The following is a 16421-nucleotide window of genomic DNA, read 5'->3' on the forward strand; positions in this document are numbered from 1 at the left end:
GTGTGCAGCGATTTCGACCACAAGGGGGATCCTCTGGCTCTAGACGACAAGCTGGTTATCCCCACCAAGCTCAAGGGAAGAAGACTCCAGACTGGATCTTCTCTGGTCGTTGAAGGGTAGATAGCTCAGGACTGCAGCAGGGCTTCACCGGGACGGATGGTTGCAGCAGTCGACTTCTTCTCCGCTTCTCGTCGGTTCCTTGTAGTTCCAGTGGCGGCTCTGACTTCTAGCCCAAGAGACCTGCCTTTTATGCGAAAATCCCCCATTCGCACAGCCTGGCTGTCAATCACGCAGCAGGGGGATTGTCCGGCCCAGACAACCACCTCAGCCAATCATGCAAAGGGCGACTTGAGTTTCCTAGGATACCCTGTGCAGGGGGTGACTAAACCCCTCCCTCACATTCAGCCCACCTAGACACAAAGGCACCTAGAGGAGGGCTTCTTGGCAGAAGCCCGCTAAAAGACAGTGAACAAAGAAGGCAAACCTGGTTTGTCGCTCAAAGTAAAACACAAGAAGGACTTTAACAAAAAGAAATGGCGAATAAACCCGACCGGAGCCAAAAGAAAAAGTATTTGGTCAAGCGGGTTTTAAGTTCGAGGCTAATATAATAGCCTAAAACAATACCACATTTATATAGTATAATCGCGGTAGAAATGTTACGGTAGATACCACTGCCACCAGCCAAGTCTAATTGTTAAAAGAGCGAAAATGCTCTAGGAGGTACAGATAAAAACGGCTAAGGATTAACCCTTTCCAGTACTCCATGTAAAATGGGGTGTACTGGATCTGTGGTTAAATGACTAAGTAAAGTTAATGGGAACTTTGCCCTTTTCTGGGGGACAGGAGTCAGCCCCAGAAATTGAGTTGGTGGGAAGTCTAAAAGACAACCCTGTGTCACTGTACTAAAGGTGCTGTGTAACACACAGTAGAAGGGGGCTACTGAAGTGGTGTACTCAAGAGCCCACAATCACAAAAACACAAGAAATACACATGGCAAAACATGGGTAGGAGTGGGGGAAAAGCTCACTCTCTTACCAAGTGGAAAAAATGAACTCCAGAAATCCAGCAAACCTGCTGAGGGACTCACTAGCTAAGGGAAATCAGCCATTGAATGAGAATTCTCTATAAGAATGATCAAACCTACAATTGCAATGTTATTTCAAAATTGCTATTACCAAAGTGGAAGCAATGTTACCCTTTTTTGGAGTCTAGAAAAAAACCAGAGAATACACATGAAAGTCATCAATTGAGGCAACACATGTGCCAATTTTTCCAAGTCAAACAAACAATAGTCTGATCAAACATTAAAACGCCAAAGATTTATTTACGTAGTAGAACATTTCAGATGTACAAAACTGTTCATTTAAAAGCTAACTGGTGCCTACGTTGTTGATTGAGATAAAAGTAAAATTATACATATGTTAAAATATAAAATATTAGACTAATGAATGGCTTGTCTTTTGTTAATATGTAGAGCAGTCTTTACGTAGCTTTCCATAATCTGAAGAAAGTTGATCACCCCCTTCGCTCAGTTGGTTCCTGAGCTTTTGGAAAACTCTGTTGGGTGAAAAAAAAGATCAATTGTTTACAATTGTTTTAGCGGACTAAATTAATCAGCATGACCAGTATCGAAGACGAACAAGTTACTTCTTACCTTGTAACGTTCTTTCGACGGGATGTTCCTCCGACGTATTCCTTATCTTTGATAATATGTTTCCAGCTTGCTGGCCTCGGAAATTTTTTCTGTAGAGGGCGCTGCGCGTCGATGTCCGCCGAGTCGATGTCCCTCGACGGCCACCGTATCGGCGCCGACGTCACCATGCCCATAAATAGCCAATGCGCTGCGTCCGTTGCTCAGTTCCGTTTTGTAGCATAAGAAAAGTCATGCCTGAATTGGTTATTGACCTTGGTTATTGACCTTAAACTGCAACCACAAGGAAAGTATTACTGCGGGGATGGATGGGAGGGGCGATAAGGAATACGTCGGAGGAACATCCCGTCGAAAGAACGTTACAAGGTAAGAAGTAAATTGTTCTTCGAAGGGATTGTGTCCTCCGACGTATTCCTTATCTTTGATAGACTCCGATAGCAGTGGCATGTAATTGGAGGTGGGAGTAAGAATGTTATGTATCCCTTTAGGGATGGACCGAATGTAATACGGCCTTGCCAAATCTGGTCTCTTGACTAGTGGAGGAATCCAGGTTGTAAAATTTTGTGAATGTATGTGCGGGCGACCATGTGGCAGCCGCACATATGCCTCTGACCGGTACCCCTCTTTGGAGAGCCAAAGAGGCTGCGATAACCCCGGTTGAATGAGCCCTAAGATTTTGGGGTGGCTCTTTCCCTGCCAGTTTGTAACATTCCAGAATGGCCAAAATAATCCACCTGGAAATGGTTTGTTTTTGTTATGGGTAGTCCCAACTTGTGACCTGAGTATCCTACAAACAGTTGGTCTGCTTGCCTGATCCTAGCCATTCTGCTGATGTAAAAGCTGAGAGCTCGCCTTGGGTCCAGCCTATGTAGCCTTTCTCCCTCTTTCCCCGAATGGGGAGGAGGGTAGAACGAAGGTAAGGTAATTTTCTGAGTAATATGAAATTCAGAAACCACCTTTGGGAGGAAATTAGGCTTCACCTGTAGGACAACTTTGTCCTTGTGGAAAATTGTATGTGGGGATTTACAGCAGAGAGCTTGTAGCTCGCTCACCCTCCTAGCAGATGTTAGTGCTACCAATAGGACAGTTTTAAGCGTGAGAAATCTCAGCGAACAAGAGTGAAGTGGTTCGAATGGAGTGCCCATTAGGAAGTTTAAGACTACATTTAAGTCCCATAAGGGAACCTGGAATGGTTTTGGAGGATAAACATTAGTTAATCCCTTGAGAAATTGTATCACTAGAGGTAATTTGAAATACGATGGTTCCTCCGCAGTGCGCTTGAAGATAGAAAGCGCTGCGAGATAGCCTTTTACACTGCCAACTTGAAGGCCTGAGTTTGCCAAGTAGAGTAGAAATGATAACACCGTTGGTGTACCACATGAAAAAGGGTCGATATTCTCTTCCCTACACCAGCTGCAAATTTTGTTCCAACGGCAGCGGTATAAAGACTTTGTTGCTGGCCTTCTGGCCGAAAGCAACACCTCCATGACGTCATCAGGGAGATCCCAATCCTTGTACCTCACCCTTTTAGAAGCCAAGCGTGAAGGTTGAGGGTTCTGGTGTCTGGATGGAGAAGATTCTCTCTGAGTGGAAGACGGATTGGAGGGCAGATGGACATATCTAGAAGGTCCAGGTACCACGTTCTCCTGGCCCAGTCCGGGGCAATTAGGATCATGGTTTTCCGGAATCTTCTCAACCTCCTGATCATTATTTGAGGAATAACAGGGACTGGTGAGAACGCGTAAAGGAGTGGAAACTCCCAGTCCACTACGAACGTGTCTCCTAGAGCTCCTCTCGGGGGAAATTCCCTTGGACAGAACAGATCGCACTTCCTGTTGGTGCTTGTGGCGAACATATCCACCTGAGGGGTTCCCCAAAAGGCGCAGATCTTTTGAAGGACTTCCTGAGCTAGCACCCACTCGTGGGAGACTGTGCTCTGCCTGCTCAGAGCGTCCGCTGTCAAGTTCTTCTCTCCGGCTAGGTGGACTGCCGATCGAGAGATTCCTTCCCGAATTGCCCAAAACCAAAGCTGCATTGCCTCTCTCCACAGTGGCAGTGATCCTACGCCTCCTCTTTTGTTGAGGTAGTGCCTGGCCACCGTGTTGTCTGTCATTATCAGGACACTTCTCCCCTGTACTGATGGCAGGAAAGCTCTCAGCGCTAGTCTGTTCGCTCTCAGCTCCAATAGGTTGATGTGTAGTTTGGACTCCGCTGGAGACCAACGACCGCTGAGGGTCAAGTCGTTGGCATGGGCTCCCCACCCCGTGAGTGAGGCGTCTGTGACTACTGTTATCTCTGGCCATGGTTGCCAAAACAGTTCTCCTTTCAAGATGTTCTCTGGATAGGCCCACCATTGAACGTTGCTGGCTACTTTGTCCGGAATCCGGAGGAGATCTGTCATTCTCCCTGAGAACTCCGACCACTGAGTTCTCAGTGCCCACTGAAGGGATCTCATTCTCAGGCGAGCCTCTGGCACAAGGAAGATGCAGGATGCCATGAGGCCTAGCAACCTCAAAAAGTCAAAGGCTGGGAGACGTTGGGCATTTTGAAACTTGTTGACCATCTGCAGAATATCTTGAGCCCTCACCTCTGGTGGCGAGGCTTTTCCCAGGGAAGTGTCCAAGACCGCTCCGATGAATTGGAGTCTCTGTGATGGTATCATCTGTGACTTCTTTAAATTGAGGGAGAAGCCCAGTTTGTGAAGGAAGTGGCAGACATAATCTAGCTGGATCTGAGCTTGGTCCGAAGATACAGCCCTGATCAGCCAATCGTCCAGGTAGGGATAGACGTGGATCCCTTCCCTCCTTAGACTCGCAGCCACTACCGCCATTAGCTTGGTGAAGACCCTCGGGCGGAGGTCAGCCCAAATGGCAGAACTCGAAATTGATAATGAGAGTCGCCAATTGCGAACCTCAGGTATTTCCTGTGTTTGAGATGGATAGGCAAATGAAAATAAGCATCCTGAAGGTCCAGGGATACCAGCCAGTCCTGGAGCTGGAGGGCCTGAAGGATCTGAGAGAGAGTTACCATCTTGAACTTGTCCTTCCTGAGGAACTTGTTCAATTCTCGTAAGTTCGGGATGGGTCTCAGTCCTCCGTCCTTCTTTGGTATGAGAAAGTAGGGGGGGGGGGGGGAGTACAAGCCCTTGTTCCTGTCCGCTACATGTACCGGTTCTATGGCACCTTTCTCTAGCAGGTCTATAATTTCCTGCAAGAGGAGCGGATCTGGAACTTTTAGAGGGCTGTGCCCCGGTGGATGACTCTGAGGGACGTGTAGAAAGCGTAGGCAGTAACCCTGCGCAACTGTCTCCAATGCCCAAGCATCTGACGTTATAGCCTGCAATTCCGTCAGATGGTGAGTTAACCTGCCCCCTACAGGTGTCTTGTGTGGAAAGACCTCAGAGTGCTTTGGGGGTGGCTGATGCAGATGCCGAGGATAAAGGGGCACCTGCTGCTGCGGCCTTAGTACCTTTGACCCGTCCACCTCGGGTGGATCTCCTTTGGCCTCTTTGAGCCGGCTGTCCTATGCCTTTCCCGAATGCGGAATAGCGAAAGGACTTTCCTCTTCCAGAAGTTCCTGAGGGGCGAAAATGAGTTTGGCGGATTGCACCTCCTAACGATTTTCCTGCTGCTTTAGATGTTTGCAATTTTTCCAGACTGTCATCAGCCTTCTTTCCGAATAATGAATAGCCGTCAAAGGGCATATTCAAAAGTCTGGCCTGTACATCTGGAGCAAAGCCAGACTTTCGCAACCACGCATGCCTGCGGATTGTTGTACTTGCCGCCATGGCCCTGCTGATACTGTCAGCGGAATCGATGCCAGTTTGAAGTGACTCGCAAATGGCATTCTTGCCATCTTTAATAATGTTAAGGAAGGCTTCCTTTTCCTCTCTTTCGGGTATGCAGTCAGCCGCTAATGAAGCACACTCCCACAGTGTGTGACTGAACCTGGCGAACGTACAGGTGGCGTTGATGGACTTCAACGCCATACAACAAGCAGAGAAGACTTTCTTCGCCATAAATCGTACCTCTTGTCATCTCTATCCTGTGGGACAGTAGGGTAAGCGTTCCTACTGCTAGATGAAGTTGCCGCTTGGACCACCAGTCTCTCTGGAGTCGGGTGTTTTGATAAGTATTCAGGGTCAGCAGCCGCTACCCTATACTTGGCTGGCAATCTTATTGACCGCAGCGATAACTTCAGGAGTTTCCTAATTAGATGTAATTTTCCTTGGTAAAGCTGCATGGAAGGGGACCACAGGATCCTCCTGTGGACCTTTGTCTAATATGTCTGTCAGGTCATCCTTTTGAAAAACAGGCAAAGGCGCAGACCAACCCATAAATTCAATAATTCTTGCCATAAGGGTTCTATAGGGTGTTTCGGCATATTCCCCTGGGTCTGGCTTAACAAATTCCACTTCTGGGGAAGTGTCCAGCCCACTTGCCTCATGTAGTGACTCCTGTAGGTCCTTCAACCTTCTTTCCTCAGTGGTGAAATCCTCTGAAACAGGCAGTGTGGTCCTCTGCAATCCAAAGGTTTCCTGGTCAGAATATTCCCCCTCTTCATAAATTGAAGATAGTCCAGGGTACTCTGACCTCTGAAATGGTGTAAAACCCATCTCTAAGGCAGAAGGAGCCAGACTTGTCATTATTGGGTGAGAAACAGTCGATGCCGATGTGACAGGCTTCGAAGGCGCCGAGAACGGTGTCGAGAAAACCGGAAGAGGTCTCGAAGAACTCGAGAGGATCGGGATCCTACTCAATGATGTTGACGACGGTCTCGGCATCGTCCCGGAGGCCCTTGGAATCACCGTTGGCGTAGCCTTGGTCTTTTCCACGACGATGGCGTTGGGTCGATCGACCGATGCGTCGAAGAACCCTTCGACAACGGTGTCGATGGCGCCGATCCATGCGTTGAAGGAATCTTTGACAACGGCGTCAAAGACGGTGCCTTCTTACCCGATGGCCCGTGGAGCTCTCGGGTGGAATGTTTTGCCGGGTGCTGCAACTCACGGCGTTTTGATTATTTGGGTTTTTCATCCAGGGTATCACCCTCAGCTGTCTTCGAGGGGGTCGAGGCGGCTTTCTCGAAGACGCTTAACATTTTCTTTCTGAATTCCTTCCACTCAGCCTGAGAGCTGTGTTTTGTGGGACAGGAGACCTTTTCTGGGGAAATAGAAGACGACGAGGAAGGGGATCTTCGACGTCTCTTCTTTGAGTGTCTTGATGAATGGTGGGAGCTACTTCGAGATCTAGAATGGAAATGTTTTAGACGGCGAGGAGACGAATGCCTCGACTCAGCCGAAGAAACCTTCGAGGAGGTTTTGACTGACTTACCTCTCTCGAGCTTCCCCTTGCGCTCCTTCAAGGCTTTCATCGTCATGGACATGCAGTCCTCACACTCCGAACAATGGTGCTCGGCTCCCAAGCACCACAAGCAGATCCTGTGTGGATCTGTTACCGACATTTTTTTATACTGCATTCTCGACATTTCTTGAAGCCGGATCGCGGCGTCGTCGGATCCGATGAAGATGCCATCGAGAACGAGTTGGTATTTATTCGAGTAGATATAGAGGGTTATCCTGACTGAACTGAGCAATGATGTTCCGAGGCCCCACGAAGCGCGGAAAAACAGAACTGAGCAACGGATGCAGCGCGTGGCTATTTATGGGCATGGTGACGTTGGTGCCGATACGGTGGCCGTCGAGGGAAATCGACTCGGCGGACGCCGATGCGCAGCGCACTCTACAGAAAAAATTTCTGAGGCCAGCAAGCTGGAAACGTATTATCAAAGATAAGGAATACGTCGGAGGACACAATCCCTTCGAAATTTGTTTACTTTATACAACACACTATACCTATTCAAAACTTTAAAAGGAAAGAATAAGTTAGCTATATTTGGTTATGTTGATTCGGATGCATAATTCATCTTCTGCAGACGTAAAATCTAAATAAGAGTGCCTTGAGTTTTTTCCTAAAAGATTTTCATAATTTCTTCAGTCTAATGGGAGGCCGTTAAATAATTTGGGGGTGAGGTAAAACAAAAAGGCTCAAACTCCTATGTTGGCCCTATTAAGAGAGAAATACTCAATGAGCAAGAAAGCTGAGACCCAAGTTGTTTTGTTGGATGGTAACAGTAAAGTTTCAGAGAATTAGTGGTCCTTTACTTACCATAAAAAGATTTAAGAAGTTAGGACATAGACGAGGATCAAATTATTTACCCCTCAGTAATATGTTTTCTGATGGATGGAACAAGTTACTTATCTGTAACTGTTGTTCTCCAGCATGGGTCTGGCATGGATTCACATGCTCAAGAATATTCCCCGTTGTCAGGCCGGGAATCCTCGGTATAGAAAAAAATCAGTATCAGTTTCATTTCTGATCTGTCTTTCTTAGTAGTAACCAATCACTGGTCTCTGGGTCATATTGCCCCCAGCCAATGACTGCCCTCTCCCTAAGCCCCGCCTCCGGCAGCCATCCTCAGATTTGGTAGCAGGTAAAGTGGCAGTTTGACCAAGTGAAGAGCCGCAGAGGGGTAGGCGGGAGGGTTCGCATGTGAATCCATGCCAGACCCATGCTGGAGAACAACAGTTAGAGGTAAGTAACTTGTTCCTTCTCCGGCATGGGGTCTGGCATGGATTCACATGCTCATGAATAAGACAATACATAGCAGTACACACATGCACAACCACGGGAGGTGGCAACAGGCTCAACATTAAGCAATACAACAACTCAACATTAAGTAACTCTCACCTCCTCACCAGGCTCACCTTAGGTGAACAGGTTGCGCAGCACTGCTTGGCCGATCTTGGACTCCTCCCTGGAGTCCCGATCGACCCAGTAGAATCTTGTGAAGGTGTGCGTCGACTTCCAAGTTGCAGCCCTGCAGATGTCCAGCAGGGGCACACCAGACAGGAACGCCGTGGTAGCAGTGATCGCTCTGGTCGAATGGGCTCTCGGACGCCCGGGCAGCTGTCGGTTTGCCAACTGATGACAGTGCATGATGCAGCCGGAGAGCCATCTGGAAATGGAATTCTTCGAGAGAGCCTTCCCTTGATTCACAGTCCCAAAGTTCACAAACAGCTGTGACGTATTCCGAAAACTCTTAGTGCGGTCCACGTAGAACTTCAGCGCTCTAGCTACATCCAGCGAGTGCAAAGTCCTCTCAGCCAGCGACGAAGACGACAGGAAGAAAACTGGCAACACGAAGGGCTCATTGAGGTTGAAGTCCGACGGCACCTTGGGCATAAAGGATGGGTGTGTCCTCAGCACCACCCTCGTGTCATGAAAAGTCAAGTATGGAGGCTTGCAAGATAAGGCCTGGATCTCTCCCACTCGTCGTGCGGAGGTGATGGCCACGAGGAAAGCTGTCTTCCATGAAAGGAACTTCAAAGGCGCCGAATGCATAGGCTCGAATGGGGCCCCCATGAGCTTGGTCAGCACCAAATTAAGCTCCCACGCCGGAGCAGGAGCATTCACCGGCGGGAATGATCGGAATAGTCCCTTCATTAATTCTTTCACCAGGCGATGAGACCACAAGGACGCCCGTCCCGTCGTCCTGGTATATCAGGAGATTGCAGCCAGATGTATTTTGATGGAGGTGTGAGCCAGTCCAGCTTTGGCCAGCGACAGTAGGTACGGCAGTACTTTAGGAGCCGTAATCCACAGAGGGTTAATCTTCGGTGCACGGCACCAGACAGAGAACCTCTTCCATATATGTCCGTAGCACTTAAGAGTTGAGGACGCCCTGGCCTTTGCAAGAATCTCTCTGCAGTCGGCCGGGATGTCGTACCCTCCAAACTCTAGTGCTGCAGGAGCCAGGCCTGCAAGTTCAGCGACTCCGGGTCGTGGTGAAGAATTGCGCCTCCTTCTCTGGAGAGAAGGTCTGCGTCCGTCGGCAGCTTGACTGGTGGGGACGTTGACAAGTCCAGAAGGTCCGGGAACCAGATCTGCCTCGGCCACGCCGGTGCAACGAGGATCATCCTGCACCAGGACCTCTTGAGCTGGTTGATGAGCCGGAGCAGCAACGGCAGCGGAGGGAACGCATAAAGAAATAGGCCGTCCCAGGGGTACGAGAAAGCATCGCCCATGCTCCTCGGCTGGGGGAACCTGCTGGCGAACCTCCGGTACTTGGAATTCGTCACCGTGGCGAAGAGATCGATTTGGGGTTCGCCCCATCGTTGGAAGAGTCGATCCACTTGATCCTGGTGTAGTTCCCACTCATGGCACGAGAGCAGCTCCCTGCTGAGTGAGTCGGCGATCGTGTTTTTTATTCCTGCCAGATGAAGAGGCACCAGAAACATCCCTTGGGCGACGGCCCAATGCCACAGATCCTGGGCTTCCTTGGACAGGGCCGGGGACCTGGTTCCGCCCTGCTTCCGGATGTAGAACATTGTGGTGGTGTTGTCGGTGAAGATCCTCACCACCTTGCCCTTGAGGGACGGAAGAAAGGACCTGAGGGCCCAGAACACCGCGCGGAACTCCAGTATGTTGATGTGGAGAGACTTCTCCTCCGGGAGCCAAAGGCCTCTCAGGGAGGCATCTGTCGTCATCATCACCTGGTGTGCTGGGGTCTGAAAGTCCGTGCCCACCACAAGATGCGCGCGGGTGCCCCACCACCGGATTGCTTGGCGGAAGACCTCGTTGAGCGAGATCCTGTCCTCGAAGGTGCCCGCTGCTAGCATCCAACAGGTGTCGAGGAACTCCTGTAGGGGACGCATCTGAAGCCTGCACAGGCGCACCAGATAGATGCTCGAGGACATCATTCCGAGAAGGGATTTGATGGACCTCACCCTAGCCATGTCCGTGGCCAGCAGACGTTGAACCTTGCCCAGGATGGCCTTCGTCCTTTCCTCCGACGGTGAGGCCAATCGCGCTACTGTGTCGAGCTTGGCTCCCAGAAACAGTGCGACCGGCGACGGAATCAGGTGGGATTTGGGGAAGTTGATGGAGAATCCCAGGTCCGTGAGCAGGCGGACGGTCTTCGCTGTGTGTTCGACGGCAAATTCCCTTGTCCTTGATTGGATGAGCCAGTCGTCCAGGTAGGGGTAGACGTGAATCCCTGCAGGCGCAGCCGCGCCGCCTCTGGTGCTAGGCACTTGGTGAATACCCTGGGCGCCGACTTCAATCCGAATGGGAGGGCCTTGAACTAGTAGTGCCGTCCTTGGACTACGAACCTGAGAAACCTTCGGTGACCATTTAGAATGGGGATTTGAATAACGCATCCACGAAAAATCAACGATGATAGGAAGTCGCCTTCCTCCAGCTGGAACAGCACGTGCTGGAGGGTAACCATCCCGAACTTCTGTGCCTTGATGCATTTGTTTAGTCGACGCAGGTCCAGGATGGGACGCCATCCTCCTGTCTTCTTTCTGACGAGGAAGTATCTTGAGTATACTCCGGAGCCTCCTTGGGACAAGCTTGATGGCTCCTTTCTTGAGCATCGCCCTTACCTCTAACAGCAGTTGAGGGACGTGGTTTCCCTTCAAGGCCACGGGAGGAATGCGGGGACACTTCTTTAGAAATTCGAGAGTGCGCCCGCGGGCCAGGGCATCCAGCACCCATCGGTCGGTGGAGATGGGCTCCCACACGCTGACGAACTTCGTCAGCTGGCATCCCACTGGGGTGCTCCAGTTGGGGCCCGACGCAACGGCCGGTTCAATCGTGCTTGGAAGCAGCCTTGTCGCCTTGGCCTCCCTGGCGACGACGGCGAGACCCACCTGACTTGCCTCGTCCCCTGTAGGCTTCCTGCGACGAGGAGCGGGCCGCATGACGGTATGTCGAGGAGCCGCCGCCGAATCCTTTGGAGGCACCTTGCTTGCCTCCGGAGTTCCGAAAGGGCGGCCATCGTTGCTGCAGAACTCCCAAAGCCCGAGCCGTCTGTCGATTCATCCACTGTCTTTCCAAACAGATTGTTCCCGTCAAAGGGCATGTCCAAAACCTTGGCTTGCAAGTCTTGACGGAAATCCGTCGCCTTGAGCCACCCCCGCCGTCGAAGGCAAACGCTGTTGCCCAACTGGCGGAAATCGGTGTCGGCAATGTCCGTGGCTACCGTTATGGCGTGGTCCGACGCCACCTCACCTTCCTCTAGGATCAACAGGGCCTCTGCCCACTTGGCGTCCAGTAGGAAGTCCAACAGGGGGGCGATCTTGTACCACAACTCCCTGTCGTAGTGGGCCACAATAGCTAGGGCGTTGGCCGCCTTGTCGTTGCCGCCGACGAGATGACTCGTCCCATGGCGTCTAGTTTCTTTCCCCTCGCCTTTCGGTGGGGAAGCAGAAGTTGAGGCCGACGCCCCTCATGCTTTCTTCTTGGCTTCTGCCGAGACGACCGAATCCGGGGTCGGTTGTGCCCTAAGGCACAAGGGGGCAGCCTCGGGGGCCCGGTACTTCTTCTCGTACTGGTCCCTCTTGGCAGGTGTCGTGGATGGGTTCTTCAGAAGAACAAGTCCCTCGTCCCTGATGTCATCCAGCAACGGCACCGCAAGGACCGTCTTCTTTTTGGCCTCACGCCGTTGGTAGAGGAATCCTTCCTTTTGTTCTTCAGGGCAGAGCTGGAAAAGCTCGGATTGCCCTGGCAATCATGGCATGAAAGGAGCCAATTGCGTCAGGCGGGGAGGCCCGAGGAGGTGGTGGTGGGAGGTCTGTCCCATCATCACCAACGTCGTCATCCGTCCCTGCTGTGTCTGTTCCTGTGTCATCCCTAGGGATGGAAAAGGAGAAAACGGCTGAGAAGGCCGTGAGGGCTGGAAGGGTAGGGGTGGATGAGCACTGTTGGGAGGGCTTCCCGACGGGCCCGGTTCCGCTGGGTCGTCCGTTGGGGGTAGGGGCAATCTCGTCCTCATCACCATGCATAAGGTTTGGATTGCCATCAAAATGGCCACCAAATTGTCTTGTGGCTCGGGTTGCGACGGGCGCGTTGGTTGCTCCTCCTCCACGGGAGCCTCGTCGGCGCCATCGTCACTTTCTGCACCCCCTGGCCGGGATTCTTCCCGTGGGACGGGGCCTCCCCAAACTTCTTGTTGAGGCCCTCCACGACTTATGTCCCTTCCTCGGAGGTTGTGTCCATAACGACCACCCCCCCTCTTTTTCCACCGGGGTCTTCACAGGGGTCTTCTCGATGGACTGAAAAGAGGATTCCCTCCGCGGTGGCAGGGAAACTCTGGGCCCCGAGGTCGCCTACACTGGGGTAGCCTCCACAGGCTTAGCCAGGGCCGTCGCGACTACCTCGGTAGAGGCCTTAGCCGGGTGAATCAAGGCCTTCACCACCCTGGGTGCGCTTGAGGCCTTCACGTGGGGGGGGGGTCACCACCTCGCTCACCGTCGGCTGGTTCCTTCGGGATCGACCGGGGCCTCTCCAGAAGCTTAGCCGGGTTCTCTGACTTTCTCTTCCCCGAGCCAGAGCGTTGGCTCGTGGTTGATGGCACCGGTGAAGGTGCGCCCTGCCTGGCAGCCGAGGAGCCTGAACGTTCGGCGCTCCCGGTGCCCGCAGACTCGCGGTGCTTTGCCTGCTGTTGGGCCCCCATCGCCAGAGCGCCCTCACAGGACTTAGAAGACCGCTCAGACTTCTTCTTCTCACCTGCTGGGCTTTTTCCTTCCAGCCAGCTGGCGAGACGGGTCCGACGATCCCTCATTTTCTGATCCGTCATGTTCATGCAAAACGCACAGACCTTCTCTACATGCGTTTTGTCTCCGTGAAGGCAGTAGAGGCATCTCGAATGCTCGGCCTCCTTGACACATTCTGTAATCCGCATCCAGGGCAGTTCATAAACAGCTTGGATCCGGGTATCGAGCTTCCTTTCTCCTGGGCAATGTCCACGAGGTAGGCCTCAGAAACTTCTGGAATCCTCCGAGAAGCGTAACTCGACGAAAACTTCGCCCTTGAGGGGCGTAGAAAATTCCGAAACGGGTCCCCCAGTCGATCGGAAGTAGAAACGGTGGAGCTTGAGGCTCGATTGACCGAAGAAAAATTAGATAAATCTCTTGAAAAAACGCAAAATGCAGTAAAAGCTCGAGAGCTATAGCACAAGGACTCCCAACACTTGAATGTGCGGTAAAAATCTGAGGATGGCTGCCAGGGGCGGGGCTTAGGGAGAGGGCAGTCATTGGCTGGATCATTCTGCACCTGGACTTCTTGAGCTGGTTGATGAGGCGGAGCAGCAACGGCAACAGAGGGAACGCGTATAGAAATAGGCCGTCCCAAGGGAACGAGAAAGCATCGCCCATGCTCCTCGGCTGCAGGAATCTGCTGGCGAACCTCTGGCACTTGGAGTTTGTCGCCGTAAGGTCGATCCGGGGTTTGCCCCTTGGTCGAAAGAGCCGATCCACCTGGTCCTGACGTAGTTCCCACTCGTGGCAGTCGGCGATGGTGTTTTATATTCCTGCCAAGTGGAAGGGAACCAGAAACATCCTCTGTGCGACGACCCAGTGCCACAGATCCTGGGCCTCCTTGGATAGGGTTGGGGATCTGGTGCCTCCCTGCTTCCGTATGTAGAACATCGTGGTGGTGTTGTCGGTGAAGATCCTCACCACCTTGTCCTTGAGGGACGGAAGGAACGACTTGAGCACCCAGAACACTGCTCGGAGCTCCAGACTGTTGATGTGGAGAGACCTCTCCTCCGGGAGCCAAAGGCCTCTTGCTTGGAGATCTCCGGTGTAGGCCCCCCAAGCCGCTAGAGAGGCGTCCGTCGTCACCGTCTCCTGAAACGCCGGGGTCTGAAAGCCTGTGCCTGTAGTGAGGTGCGCACGGGTACCCCGCCATAGGATCGCCCGACAGAACTCCTTGTCGAGAGGGATCCTGTCTTCGAAGCAGCCCGTTGCCTGAAACCAGCGGGCGTCGAGGAACTCCTGTAGCGGACGCATCCGAAGTCTGCAAAGGGGTACAAGATAGATGCATGAGGACATCATCCCGAGGAGGGACTTGATGGACCTCACCCTGGCCACGTCCGTGGCTAGCAGGCGTCGCACCTTGCCCAGAATGGCCTTCGTCCTCTCTTCCGACGGGGAGGCCAATTGCCCCACTGTATCGAGCTTCGCTCCCAGAAACAGTGCTACTTGCGACGGAACCAGGTGGGATTTGGGGTAGTTGATGACGAATCCCAGTTCCGTGAGCAGCCGGACGGTCCTCGCTGTGTGTTCGACGGCGAGTTCTCTTGTCCTTGCCCGGATTAGCCAGTCGTTCAGTTAGGGGTAGACGTGGATCCCCTGCAGGCGCAGCCGCGCCGCCACTTGCGCCAGGCACTTGGTGAATACCCTGGATGCCGACTTCAATCCGAACGGCAGGGCTCTGAATTGGTAGTGGCGTCCCTGAACCACGAACCTGAGGAACTTTGTGTCCTTTTAGAATGGGGATGTGGAAGTAAGCATCCTCCAGGTCCAACGACGATAGGAATTCGCCCTCCTCCAGCTGTCCCAGCACGTGCTGGAGGGTAACCATCCTGAATTTCTGCGCCTTGATATATTTGTTTAACCGACGCAGGTCCAGGTTGGGGCGCCAACCACCTGTCTTCTTCCTGATGAGGAAGTACCTTGAGTACACTCCGAGCCCCCTGGGGACGAGCTCGATGGCACCTTTCTTGAGCATTGCACTTACCTCCAACAGCAGTTGTGGGACGTGATTCTCCTTCCTGGCCACGGGAGGAATGCGAGGGCACTTCGTTTGGAATTCCAGCGAGTGCCCGTTGGCCAGGGTGTCCAGCACCTAACGGTCGGTGGAGATGGACTCCCACACGCTGACGAACTTCGTCAGCCGGCCTCCCTCCGGGGTGCTTCAGTGGGGGCCCGACGACACGGCCGGGTCAGTCTTGTTTGGAGGAGGCCTTGCCGCCTTGGCCTCCTGGACGACGACGGCGGGATCCCCCTTGCTTGCCGCGACCTCTGTAAGCCTCCTGGGAAGAGGAGCGGGCCGCCTGGTGGTATGTAGAAGAGCCACCGCTGGATCCCTTGGAGGCACCCTGTCTGCCTCCGGAGCTCCAAAAGGGCCGTCGTTGCTGAAGTACCCCTAGGGCCCGGGCCGTCTCCGAGTCGGTCTTGATGGCCTGGAGCGACTCATCCACCGCCTTACCAAAAAGGTTGTTACCATCGAACGGCATATCCAACACTCTGGTCTGGACATCCTGGCGAAAGTCCGTCGCCTTGAGTCATCCTCGTCGTCGGAGGCAAACTCGGTTGCCCAGTTGGCGAAAACCGGTTTCAGCAATGTCCGTTGCCACCGTTATGGCGTGATCCAACGCCACCTCGCCTTCCTGCAGAATTTGTAGGGCCTCCGCCCTCTTGTCATCCGGTAGGAAGTCTAGTAGGGGAGCTATCTTGAACCAAAGCACGATTGCTAAGCCATTGGCCGCCTTAATCGTCGTCGCCGACGAGATGTCTCGACGTCCCATGGAGTCCAACATCTTGCCCTCGCTGTCCAGCGGGGAAGTGGAAGTTGAAGCCACCGCACCCGCTGCTTTCTTCTTGGCCGCTGCCGAGACAACAGAGTCCGGCGTGGGCTGGGCCCTGAGGCACAAGGGGGCGGCATCGGGGACTCGGTATTTCTTCTCGTACCTGTCCCTCTTGGCGAGTATCGTGGAAGGGTTCTTGAGGATAGCAAGCCCCTCGTCCCAGATGTCGTCGAGCAACGGCACCGCGAGGACCGTCTTCCTCTTGGCCTCTTGTCGTTGGTAAAGAAACTGTTAGGCAGAAACCTGTGCAGTTCCCTTAGGGACCACTGCAAAATATTTAAGACTACAGGTGTTTGGCAGTAAACCCACTTGGTAGCAGTCTGTACCACACAGA

The 16421-nt window shown here is 52.8% G+C and overlaps 1 protein-coding gene across 2 annotated transcripts in view; it reads right to left on the minus strand.

The window, feature by feature from the left end:
• Positions 1-1299: 1299 nt before the first annotated feature.
• The window catches only part of HJURP (Holliday junction recognition protein), a 967877-nt gene continuing 952755 nt past the window's right edge, over positions 1300-16421 (minus strand). For both annotated transcript variants that reach the window (XM_069620625.1, XM_069620626.1), the window contains one exon: positions 1300-1557. In XM_069620625.1, the coding sequence (XP_069476726.1) occupies positions 1529-1557 (29 nt within the window). In that variant the 3' untranslated portion in view covers positions 1300-1528. The remainder of the gene's footprint in view (positions 1558-16421) is intronic.

Source organism: Ambystoma mexicanum, chromosome 5q (genome assembly GCF_040938575.1).
Source record: "Ambystoma mexicanum isolate Mex_15411 chromosome 5q, UKY_AmexF1_1, whole genome shotgun sequence".
Lineage (NCBI taxonomy): Eukaryota > Metazoa > Chordata > Amphibia > Caudata > Ambystomatidae > Ambystoma > Ambystoma mexicanum.